The sequence below is a fragment of the Primulina tabacum genome, chromosome 15, assembly GCF_025594145.1.
Source record: "Primulina tabacum isolate GXHZ01 chromosome 15, ASM2559414v2, whole genome shotgun sequence".
Taxonomy (NCBI): domain Eukaryota; kingdom Viridiplantae; phylum Streptophyta; class Magnoliopsida; order Lamiales; family Gesneriaceae; genus Primulina; species Primulina tabacum.
In genome coordinates, this window is record NC_134564.1 from 3,892,000 (window position 1) to 3,904,957 (window position 12,958).

General features: G+C 36.3%; 2 protein-coding genes, 1 long non-coding RNA gene and 1 pseudogene across 4 annotated transcripts; 3 read left to right on the forward strand and 1 right to left on the reverse strand.

Moving 5' to 3' along the window:
• The first annotated feature begins 445 nt into the window (after positions 1–445).
• On the forward strand, positions 446–4,373 carry LOC142527743 (uncharacterized). 2 transcript variants are annotated; one of them, XM_075632658.1, is made up of 9 exons: positions 446–691; positions 783–945; positions 1,240–1,328; positions 1,986–2,049; positions 2,764–2,841; positions 3,253–3,329; positions 3,421–3,487; positions 3,565–3,672; positions 4,120–4,373. In XM_075632658.1, exons 2-9 carry the CDS (start codon positions 874–876, stop codon positions 4,147–4,149), a joined length of 585 nt encoding a protein of 194 aa, XP_075488773.1. In that variant the 5' UTR covers positions 446–691; positions 783–873; the 3' UTR covers positions 4,150–4,373. The 2 variants fall into 2 exon arrangements, with proteins under 2 accessions (XP_075488773.1, XP_075488774.1); XM_075632659.1 differs by having other exon boundaries at positions 789–945.
• Positions 4,374–4,812: 439 nt separating this feature from the next.
• On the reverse strand, positions 4,813–5,713 carry LOC142527536 (putative NAD(P)H dehydrogenase (quinone) FQR1-like 2; annotated as a pseudogene).
• Positions 5,714–6,767: 1,054 nt separating this feature from the next.
• LOC142525799 (protein FAR1-RELATED SEQUENCE 5-like) lies at positions 6,768–8,673 on the forward strand. The gene is made up of 3 exons (XM_075630089.1): positions 6,768–6,804; positions 6,896–7,216; positions 7,790–8,673. The coding sequence occupies exons 1-3, from the start codon at positions 6,768–6,770 to the stop codon at positions 8,671–8,673; spliced, it is 1,242 nt and encodes a 413-aa protein (XP_075486204.1).
• A 1,733-nt stretch (positions 8,674–10,406) lies between these two features.
• On the forward strand, positions 10,407–11,274 carry LOC142527301 (uncharacterized). The gene is made up of 2 exons (XR_012815436.1): positions 10,407–10,812; positions 10,974–11,274. It is a non-coding gene; the product is annotated as an uncharacterized LOC142527301 (long non-coding RNA).
• Positions 11,275–12,958: the final 1,684 nt, after the last annotated feature.

Here is a 12,958-nt window from a genome sequence, read left to right on the forward strand (position 1 = left end):
GAAAAACCGTACCGAAAAAATACCGAACTTACCGAAAAAATCGGTATACCGAACATACCGAAATTTTCGATATCGGTATCGGTATGGAATATTTTTTTTTCGGTATTTCGGTATATACCGAAATACCGAAAATAATTTATTATTATTATTTTTTTAAAAATTTAAGTTCGGTATACCGAAAAAATGTCGGTATACCGAAAATGTTTTTCGGTATACCGACAATTTTCGTTATCGGTACGGTACCGGTATGAACTTTTTCCATACCGAAAATTCGTGCGGTATACCGAATTTTCAGTATTGGTATCGGTATGAAAAAATTCCATTACGATATTTTCGGTACGATATACGGTACCGTAGTTCGGTATGGTATACCATACCGTACCCACCCCTAAATAATCTAATACCCTTTAAATACTCCAAACGAGACAAAATCAAAGAATTCACTTTTCATTCACAGTCCGTTGGCCATCTTTATAAGCGTCAGAATAATCATGCTAAACCCTGCCACGCACTTTTCTCGTCCTTAGATAGAAACAGACCATCCAACTCGAGTTCATTTTGCTAGATCACAAGCATATACGACCCAGCTCACCCAATTTTACTCGAGCAGCATCATTCCTCTTTAGAGGACTATTTCTTCGATCGACCATCAAGAATCTACCGTTGTCGCTGCCGTTTTATAGCCTCAAAGGTTGTGGCTTGTGAGGAATAAGGCGGTGGCATACTTATCCAGATCTTTGATCCGACTGCTTAATTTTTATTAATTAAACCGTACATTGCAGCAACAGATTTAGCTGACGATTCCCGCGGCAAGCTCAAGCCTACAATCGGGATTGCCAAAATTCCCGTTACTGTGTATCGTCATTTGCAGAGATGATAGGAACTGGGAAAATGAAGCAACATTCGAACCTACTCGATCGACCCCTCAGCAAAGGCAAACAAGAGGTTGTTCGTTTTTCTAAATTATTCAGATCTTCATTTTTTTTTACTTTTGACAGACTCTTTGTTAAAATCTCATGGACCCATTTTGATACTCAAGCGATTTTTGTTGGTAATGATAATTGAAGGGTTTTTAGCTAACATTTCTAGAACCCCACATAAATTTGAGATTAGATTTAACTATTTAAGTGGGGACTTTGCTGACAATGAATGAGATTCATGTGGTGAATTTGCTAACAACGGGTCTAATGATCTAATTGCATTGTTGGTGATGATTAATGGCAAGATGATTTTTTGCAGGTTAGTCTGAGTGCATTTGCATTCTTGTTTTCGGAGCTTGTTCAGTATAATCAAACTCAAGTAGACAACATAGCTGAATTGGAACGAAGGTGATTGCTGTCTGCTGGTCAATCTATTGTATAGATTTTGGATCATGCTATCTCCATATATTCAAATTTAAGTGAAACATTTACCAGGATATTGCTATGTTTATTATCGAAGGGCAAAGGGTGTTTACAATTCCAAAAACAAGAAATAATCTTTAAGATATTTAGAGTCATTGTATGGCTCATGGAAAGGCTTGTACCTTATCAAAAAAAGTTACTAAAGCATTTGAATAGCATAAGATACTACATATTTTATAGCCCGTGAACTATGCTATGAAATTATTTAATATCATACAACTATACAACCGGACACGAATAACAACTCCATCATGTTTCACATTGCATTGCAATTGCATTCCCCACATTTGAGGCTCGTTTCTCGTGACTTAAAGGTGCACCACGGTGTGTGCTTTATGGGTATGCCTTGAGTCTTGGCGCTTGCTGTGAGTGCTTTGATAAACTTTATTTGTCCACCTCTTAGGGGTTCATGAGTGAGGAGTTAGAATTTAGCCTTGAGATTGACATTATCTTAATGATGGTTAATGGCTTAAGGCAGTGATCCTTTTTATGCTGAAAGTTTAAAATGGGATATTACCTTGATGTTTATTTTATTATCTGTTTATGGTTGATGGTATTATTGAAGTGTTTCCTGTGTATCAGGTTAGAGGATGCTGGCTATGCTGTTGGAACTAGGGTTCTGGAACTTCTCTGTCACAGGGAGAAGGTGGTGAACTTTATCTCAACCTGTGATTTGTTTCCGATCTGGAACTATAGGTTGCCTTTGTAGTTTGTATGCATATGAGCTGTATAATGTAATTCTTTGTATATTCTTGGTCCATGTCTGCACGTTGACCCTTCATATATGAAACCTTCTTCAATTTAAGACAATTGCAGTTGTAGGATTTTTCGAGTGTAAAGAGAAAAGAACCTGAATCAGAAGGCACTCAGGTTGATTGATGTAGAAATTGTTTGCGAACAATTCTCTTCTTCTTCCTTATCCTTTTCACGCCAAAACAGTTTTTAGAGTTCAATCTCCAGGAAGAAATTTTTTTGCATGATGCATTTAGGATATGAAATTTTAAGTTTGATTTGATTTATTTGTATTAAAATTGCATCCTGTAAGTTGTCCAGTTTTTGCTGAAAGTATCTGAGGATATTCAACCCAAACCTTTTAAAATGTATAAAAATTTAACTTTGTGCCCGTGTCTTGAAATAAGGTATTCTTCCTTTCTGCCTCTATTTCTTGGAAAATATGCTTGTTTTAGTTTAGACTTTCGTGACTTTCTGACTTCGTGAGTTTGAAAATGAGCATTCATTTGCCTATGAAAGGTTTACATTTGAAATGATTTTGCAACCTTCTTGTTGGCATCTGCCATATGCAAACAATTTTTAACATTAAGAATTCATACCTTTTTGTGATATTTTCATGTCTCTGTAGGGTAACAGAAGGGAAACACGGCTATTGGGTATCTTGTCCTTCATACACAGTACAGTGTGGAAGGTTTTGTTTGGAAAGGTTGGTGATAATTTATTCACTTGTAATTATGCCTCTCTTTCTTGGGGACACATATTACCCTTCAGAGAGCATTATTAATGTCCCCCGCATCTTGCGTATGAGACACTATAATATTTAACGAATCATTAGATTTTGGGCCAGTTCAAGTGGTGGAGTGGTTTATTTCCTGTAACTTGGTTCTAAGGTTCGAGCCATGCCGTGAATGTTTTAAAAATAAAAAACTAAACATTGAATTTGTTCTTCTCATTCTCTACCCATGGCGATAATACTCCAGAATTGATTTTATCAGATGATTAGAAAGAACTTATTAGTATTGAACATAACAAATAACGCTGTAGCAAATCGTACAAATTAATTTGTATCATCAAAGTAGTGTCATGAATATCAGTTTTTACTCTACCTGAATATCAGGTGGCCGATTCTCTGGAAAAAGGCACGGAGCATGAAGATGAGTACATGATAAGTGAGAAGGAACTTCTTGTTAACAGGTTATATTTGTTTGTGTACAGATTCGTTTTCTTATTATCTGTATTTAATAATCCTTTACAATTTCCTGCTGACATGATATTTACTCTGTAGATTTATTTCAATACCCAAAGATATGGGAGCATTTAACTGTGGAGCCTTTGTCGCTGGGATAGTGAGGGTACTTACCGCATTGAATGATTAATTAACAACATTTTAGGGCATAAGCACTAATAGCTTGTTTTTTCCATGTTGAAGGGAGTACTCGACAATGCAGATTTTCCAGCTGTAGTCACAGCTCATTTCGTACCCGTAGATGGGCAACAACGACCTAGAACAACCATTCTGATTAAATTTGCTGAAGAGGTATTTCTGACTACACAATCTTGTTTTCATGTAGCATATCATTGTTGATCGCCTATGATAACGATATATGTACTGGGTACGCATTCATCGTTCTAGCTTGGTGTATTTCCACATACTTCACTGGTTACGACTCCAGCTAAAAAAATCTTGAAGTTGTGTTAAATTTCATTGGTTGGCTATTGATAACAAAAATTTGAGAAGTATTTTAACCTTCTGATGTGAAAATGAACAATTATTTTCTACTATAAGGAGTCTATCTTACTAAAAGTCCTCTGTTTCAACTTTTATGGTAAAGAACGAGAAAAATTCATAGATGTACTTGCATATGGCCGATACTAGTATCCAGTTTACATTTGTGCATAAATAATGAACCAACATAATTCATTGCCGGCTGCACTTCAGCTTTCTAAAATATTTCTCAAATTCTTCAATTTTCTTCCTTTTTAGGTGCTACGGAGAGAAGCAAGATTAGGCTGATGAAGCTTCTCGATTCCGATATCATCATTCCTTTTTTCGATCTAATGAATTACCTGAGAAAATGCGTCAAATATTAGCTATTGGCTTGCAGTTTTCTCCTATAAACTCTATCTATGAGCTTTTTTTCCCGCAATGTTGGCATGATATGAGGATGAGATGATTGATGAACACAGAGTAGTGAGATTCTTGGAGGCGTTTCAATGAAATGAATTGATTTAGATGGAGGAATTTGATTTGATACAGATTAAAAGTATATATCCATGATTCAAATATCTAAGTAATACCTTAGGTTGCATTTGAATTGTATTATTTGGATTTGAGAATTAGAACAAATGGCTTTGGGATTTTGGCAAAAGATTGGACATGAAAAAGAAACGGTGTAAAAGCTTTGGGGGATATTTTTTTAGAAATGGTCCGGGAGATTAGAAGTTATGTTTGGTATTATTTTCTGATAAAATCACAAAAGATTTTATTTGGTAATAGTAATCAGTATTTCAGTTGAATTTTGTGTGTATGAGTACTGATTAGCGCGAGAGATTTGACTTTTTTTTAAAATGTAATAAGGGATTATATACAAAAGGCCATGATATTTTTATTCAAATTATTGTATAATTCGAGTCAAATACCTATCTTTCTTGTTACTAGTTGGATCGGAGCCTAAGCGGGAGACCTGATCTTCTTCCCGGGAGAAGAAAGAGCTCTTTTTAGGGTTCTTGGGCAAAGCTCTCCCAGGTCCCACATTTGTTCGAGTTTTTCTTTTTTAAGTTAAGTAAATTAGCTCCTTCACCGCCGGAGAGCCGGTAAACTACTAAGAGCTCATGTAGCCTATGCCGGGTTAATCTTTCCCGAATTGCTTTCTTCATGCATCTAGAGTTTTCTCTTAATCTATTTTTGGAGGCCGAGGAAACCAATTTGTACCAAACAAATAGTGCCTGAGAAGTAAAAATAACCATCTTGCATATATGGTCGTTTCTTGCCCGCCACCTTGTGCTCCGGTGCTCACAAAAAACCCGGAAGGAACACCGGCGAGCTTCTGCTGCCTCCACAACACCCCAGTCGAGTCGAAAAACACCTTCATGTGCCCCACCATACTCCCTACCACGTCGGTAACCCGAACAAAAACCCATCCGCCTCGACCAATTCCTCCGCCGAAATCAACGGGGTCTCATCGTTTTTCGGTGGCACTTTCATTTGATCCAAAGCTTGTGGTTCCCAAGTCTCAGGAACCCTGTACATAATACCCTCAACTGCATCAACCCCTTTCTTGATTATCCTAGCCAAGCACTTTGTCTGTACATTGAATAAAACACAATGAATATTCTAAATTTGCGAACATCGGTTGAATCTTGAAAAGGGAGTGTTGCCTCAGTTCTCTCGGGGTTTTGGTCCTCCGTTGAGATTGATCCATCGGGTTGACCCTGATCAGAGACCACAACTGATGCCGCCTTTTGTTTACTTGGCATACACCCTCCTTTACCCATCCAGCCTAAATCAAGATTCAAGAATCTTATTTTTATTTTAAAAAAGATTCATTCTTCAGCTAAGTGTAAACATATTGCATCTTTTTTACGGTTAGTTCGATGCTGGCGTTAGGGCTGTGCCCTAACCAGTCGAAAATTGACACGTGGCATCTCAATTTTTTTTAAAAAAATTGTAAATATGTTTTAAAAAATAGCCTTTTTTTACCATGGTTAATTGCTCAACCTTTTCTTTTTTTAAAAAAAATAGAATAGCTCAAATTATTTCAAATTCCCTTGAAAAAATTACCCCCATTATTTTCCCTCTTCTTTCACGTTCTGCCATCTCAATCTTTAAATTTCATTCCATATCTTTACCAAAACGGCAGCGGCGCTGCTACGCACCGGCGTACATTGCATCCACAGGAAAGACTCCTGAATCACTGTGTGTTATTTTCACGTTCGGGATTAATTTTTATTTAAACCAAAAGATGGGATTTTACCTTTGCTTCGGTTTCAAGCCATCAAGGGAAACGTGGGTTTTGTGATATATTTGGGATTTTCTGTTTGCTTTTGAAGGGATTTTAAGGTATATTATTTGGAGTTACTGTTATTATTTTATAATTTTCTTGTTTTCTGGGATCGTAAATTATCTTGATTTATACCTTATTTCACATTGTTTATGAGGCAAAAATGAGGTGTACGTATTTATAATCTAGGTTGATTGTCAAGTATGGAGATGCTCATTGTCAAAAATATCTTGTTATAAGGCAGTGGACACATATAGATATTAAGATTTTGGCTTTTGTGATTTTTGAAAATTTTGAGGAACAATTTTTATATTGGGTTGTTGACTGAAATTGGGGAACAATTTTTTTACGTTATTGTTTGGTAAATTTCACTTTGGTTTCAGAATTTGAGATGTTAACTATAAGTTTATATTGTAATTTGGATGAAATGATTGATAAACTAACCCATATTTCTTATTTGGCACAAGATGCTCTCTGGTACTACTTCTGATTTTTTTTTGTTATTGTCTCATAGAATTTACTGGAGTATTGTTGTTCCTGAATTCATCACAAGATTAGATCCTGATCCATCTGTGTTTGCCACACATCTATATACATCCCATTGACTGAACCGAGACCAGAAACACGACGAATGAATCTGAATTGCGATGATAGATATATTGACTCTTGTAATATTTTTCCATAGTTATAAATTTCCTATTAGAATATAACCAAATACTATCCAAACTGATTTTTTTGTTCTTATACACTTTGTGGTAGATAATATTGAAGAGGTTGGAGTTTCAAATTTGGAATCTGTGGTTCATAGAGATGTTGAGGTACTATCTACAAATTCTATTGTAGATCAATTGGGGAGTAGATTATTTGTTGGTGAAGTTGTAAAAAGTGTTGAAGATGCTTATAAACTATATTGTAATAATGCTCATGCAAAAGGTTTTAGTGTTAAAAAAAGTGATCAACTCTACTTTCCTGGCACTAACGAACTTCAAGCTCAAGAGTTTGAATGTTCTTGTGAGTGTAGTAAAGATGAAAAACGTTCTAATGCACAAATACCCGTTTACTTGAAGCCGACAAGTAGAAGTAAATGTAAAGCAAAGCTCAGAATAACTAGGCAACGTGGTAGAGAATGGACGGTCGATAGATTTGTCATGGAACATAATCATGAAATGCTTGCGGCTGATCAAAGACATTTGTTGAGATCATCACGAAATATTTCTCATATGTTCAAAAATCTATTTTGGAGTCCATGGTAAATTCTGGGATAAGAGTGTCTAATGATGTCTCTTATATGGTAAATGAAGCACAAGGACCATAGAATTTGAGTTTTTTTCGAAAAGATGCATATGATTATCTTGGTCGCATAAAAAAACAAACGAAAGTTGAGAACAGAGATGCTTCTGCATTACTTCATCATTTTATAAACAAGTCGAATAAAGAGTCAAATTTTTATTGGAATGTGCAATTAAATGATGACAATAGAGTCATGAACTTCTTCCTTAGGGATTCCAGATGTGAAGCTGATTATGAGTTTTTTGGTGATATATTATCAGTTGACACGACTTATCGAACCAATCGGTACAATTTGATATGTGCTCCTTTCGTTGGAATTAATTAGCACAGAAAAATGTAATGTTGGCTTGGCATTTATGTCAGATGAAACTGAGAGTTCATTTGAATGGTTGTTCAAAACTTTTCTTGATTCTATGAATGGGAAACAACCTGAAACAATTTTTACAGATCAATGCCAAGCAATGATGAATGCAATTGAAACAATTTTTCTACATTCACACCATTGGTTATGTCAATGGCACATCAATCAAAATGCTCCATCACACTTAGGTAGTTTGAATGATGATTCGAGTTTTAAAAGATTGTGGAATAAATGCATGACTCATTGTGAATCTGAAGAAGAATTTGAATCCACATGGAGTATTATGATTGATGAATACAATCTCAGTGGCCACAAATGGTTACATGGTGTGTACACGTTGAGATACAAATGGGCTACTGCGTTTAGCAATCACAAGTTTAGTGCAGGGCTATTGGCAACTTCTAGAAGCGAGGTGACAAATGATGTGTTGAAGAGATCAACTAACAGTGCAATTTCATTGTATGATTTTGTGGTTAATTACGAAAAAATCCAACAAAGTTGGCGAGAGAAAGAGAAGGCCGAAGATACGCGTTGTCATCACAAGAAATCCCCGACAATGTTGAAAAACAATCCAATGTTGAATTCTGCAGCTGATGTTTATACACTCACCGTGTACAAGCTATTCGCGTTAGAGTTTATTAATTCTTTGAATATGCGATTTATTGAGATGCCTTTGGATTTCAGTGCGGTTTCCCTCGATTTTAAAGTAAAATCTCATGATGAGAACTCAAGGGTTCGACACGTGATATTTAATAAGGAGACTATTGAAGTAAAATGCATTTGTCAGAAATTCGAGTCAATGGGAATATTGTGCAAACACATTTTGATGGTCTTTAATTTTATGAATGTGAATTATATTCCCAAACCCTACTTGAAGAAGCGCTAGATGAAAAATACAAAAAATAGAGTTTTGGTGGATGATTTTTGTCAGCAAGAAAGTGGAAGTGGCCAGGAATCTGAGATGGTTTTTGTAAACCAACTTATGAGATCGACATATACTCTTAGCCTGCGATGTAAATCTAATGGAGATGCAAGAAAGAAATTGACAGAAATTGTTGAAGGTGCGAGAGAACAAATAGATGAGTTCTTCGAAAAATTTAAGTTGGATGACAACGGGATTCAAGAAGAAAACATGGTAGATGAAATGGTTGTACGTAATCCTCTTCAAGTCAAGTCAAGAGGAATTACAAATAAAAACATACAACGTCATTGGGATGATAAAAGTAAGAAAAGAAAAGGAAAGGAAAAGTTGACAGTTCAAGTTAGTCGTGATTTCTTTTGTTAATTGTTAATAGTTATTTCAATCTTTAATAAAATTTTCTCATTGTGTGACGTAGATGCAAGATGCAGCAAAAGAAAAGGACAAAGCTCACAGGCTTCCCAACGCATGAATAGCCAAGAAATAGATCATGCCCAACAACTACAAAATCCTAATGTCCCACCATCATTGACATCTCAATTTGAAGTCAATCAACTATATAATTGAGTTAATGCAAATTTATCACTTTTGTTCTGGTTTGGTAAGGCTCTGTAAAGATTCTGGAGATAACATGCTTTTGAGGGGCTTTTGTAATGAAATTCTGGAGATAACTTGCTGTTGTGGGACTTCTGTTTTTGTTAGGCTCTTGATGTTGTGGGGCTTATAAATTTCATCCCATGTGCCTCAAAGACGTGTGTCTCATATTTAAATGTAGCATTGTTCATATAAATCCCCATCCATGCTATATGCACGTGGCCCAGAAAAATACAAAATTTTTGTTTCAACACTATAAATGCATAGCAGACTAGAAAAACTACTAAATACTACCAGAAATACTATAAATGCATAGCAAACCAGGAATATTACTAAATACTTTATGAGAACAAAGTCATTAATCCACTTATCTTACATGACAAAACAAAACAACTAAAAAAGATTCATTGTAATAATACAAACACTACTTCTAATCTGAATGTGAGGCCCAAGTAGCATTAGGCCCAGCCCATTTCATTTAATTATAATTACCCAAATCCATTTGATAGAAGAAAGAATCGGATCGCTCAAAATCCAGAAAGCTCTTCCTCAGCCTTGCAAGTCGTCGTTTCTCTCCTCATTCTTCAGCCCTCGCGTAACGCTGCCAGCGGCCGGAAAATTTAGTGCAGCAGTTAGCAATCTTCTTCCTTCAACCTATTAGCTACTTTCCTGCCATGAATCGGTAGAAATCAGAGCTCCATTTTTTCACGTTCGAGCCGGCAGCTGAGTTTCGTTCTTTGTCCGATTTGGTGAGATTCTAGCTTCAATTTTTCTTGTTGATGTGAGTTTATTTAGCAAGGAATCAAAGCCCTTTATTTTCCCTATTTTCAGCCGATTTCCAGCTCATTTTTCAGATCGTGAACAGTTTTCCGGCGACATTTCTGACGAGCTACTTCTCCGAGATCACTATTGTGCGTTTTAGCCTAGATTATTGAGGTATTAAACTTGAATTCAGATTGTAAAAGGGTTATATAGGCTGCCCGGAAATTGAATTTTTACCGAGCCGATTTAATTTGTTTTAGTCACTTGGATTGTATCATATTGAAGTGTATAACGAATTTATATTGTAGGTTTTATTGTTGGGCGAGTTCAGCCGATAGTCCTAAGAAATTACTATGGTATTGTAAGTTGAAGTTGAGGTACACTCAAACCTATATCATTATGACGCTTATATTTGCGTGTAAGAATATTCGGTGAATTTTGTTTGCTATTATGTGCCTTGAATGTTTATTCTGATGCATTCATGCATTAATTGTGTTGGCATAACATATTGAGCCTTGACTCATTTGACGGCGATTTATGTTGATTCTGTTGAGATATATTGAGTCATCAGAGGGACGAGTGGGTTAGGATTAGCCACATTCCCATATGACAGCTAGGGACGAGCTACTTAGCTACTTGCAGTCCCGATGCTACGTGCATGGGCGAGCGGCGATTTGATGCTGCATTCCTGGCACGGGTGGCCACTGTTATTATTGATAATGCTATTCGTTTGGACTCCATTTGGTATCCGTTATTCCATTGTTACCATTCATGCATCGCATATCATAGCATTTACTTGGTATTATCACATGTCTTTTATATACGTCGTAATTTTACTGGTTTGTCATACTAGGGTTCGACCCCTGTTTTTTTTTTATGTTGTGGTTGTTTTTGATGCCATAGCAGGTCAGTCCAGGGGATTTGACACGTCTGATGGAGCGTCAGCGAGTGGTACCCAGTAGTCAGTCGGTTTGTGTCAGAGTTCTCAGATATTTATATATATTATGCTGGTTTGATACATTTGCTAGGGAGATGCCCTGTGTAGCTGTATGGTGATGTTTTTATGTTGTTTGGATTTTATTTGTGGTATGTTGTGTCTAGTCCTGGCCAGTGCGGCTGTAGGATATTTGTTTGGTTAATTGTGAACTTGTTGTTATTTTCGAGCATATATTGTTATTGTTGTGTTTTGGAATTTTTGGGATGTACTACTTATGGGGAGGTCACGCTGAAATTTCTGTAGGCCCAAATGAACGTTTTAAACTCGTTTTCGCTGTTTACACCAATTAATCCTTGTTGTTTGGTAATTAAATATTAATTAAGAGCACGGGCCCTGACACTTCTTTAACACGAAGAGATTTCAATTGTCGTTCTATCTCTTCAAATATTTGTGCAGCCTTTAAGCATTGCTCCCGTTGATCACGTGCTAAATCTACTTGGACATCTATTAGTTTAGCTAGTTTCTCATATTGGTCGGCAGATGTGGTGCAACTTGAAGCTATAGTAGAACTTGAAGCGGAGCTGAAGCGGGCGCTGAAGCGGGCCTTCAACTCGAACAAGATTGTTTTTCCTCGTACGCCGTAAATGCTGCTACTGCTTCTTCATTAGTTTTATTATACTTGTGTACAGCTCCACTAAATTTGTTAACTTGCATATGCATTTCTTCCCAAGACGTATATACGCCGGGATTGCGTCCAACAAACACAACATATGTTTTGCCCTATAGTTACACAAAATTTCCAAAAAAATTAATTAGTTTACTAAATGCAATAAATAATACAAAAAATAGCAACTTCAAATTGAACGGCTCACCATTTTAGCACTATCAAGTCAGCAGATGCTGAGAAGGTCCAATAGTCCAAGTCTTTACTGAATTAGAACAGCCAATGGAAGCCAAACCTATTTCAGCAGTACCACACAAATAAAACTCTTGTTCAATTCCTATTATTGCTCCACAACCCAACCTATTAGTGTTGATCCCTCTGTCACACACAATGTCTCTGTATTACACAAATTGTTGCCTATCTAACACAAATTTCACAACTTCATTCGTAAGAACAATGGTTAAGTTTTCACAACAAGATGAATTTAGGGATGCAGTACCATGTTTTTTTTTATTTATATTTCTAAAATAGATCAATTATTTAGGTGAGAATCGATTTAAATTGTACGTATATTATATGTTGTTATCATTAATTACTATATGATATTTTTTTAACATTCACTCTCTTGATTTTAGATCTACTTAAATATTATTTTTTCGTGGTTAGTCTGAGGTTAAGAAAATTTAAAATAAGAACTCGGAAATAATTATTGAATTTTTCTTCAACCCTCGTGAAGTTGTTTAAATTTGTATAATATGAATCTAAGCTTACCCAATCAAATAAAGAACTGATTCCATCAATAAAGACTTGGAAATAAAATGATTCAAAATTACGCACAAACCAACAAATGTACGGTGGCGGCTTTTCGGAGTTGGCGGCTTTTCGGCGGTGGCGGAGTGGTGACAGCGGCGATCGTGTACCGGTGGAAGAGACATAGTGAGATGTAGGTTTTCGGTGGTGACGACCGTCGGGGTGGCTCATGATGGTGGCGGCGTGGTTGGGGGAGTTGATGAAAACGTGAAGATTATCAGAGAATTGGGGAAATGCCCTCTCCACCCTAAAGTTTAATTGGAATATCACTACAAGAAAAATGATTTTTCGCAGCACATCATCAACAGCGTGCATTAAAAGCACGCTGCGAATAGTACTTTTAACGGCGTGCATCAAGATGTGCGCTGTTAATATTGTTGCACTTGACAGAAATAACGGCGTGCATTAAAAGCACGCTGTGGAAAGTAATATCCGCAGCGTGCATTTATGTGTGTTGTAAATATTATATACTTTCCGCAGCGTGC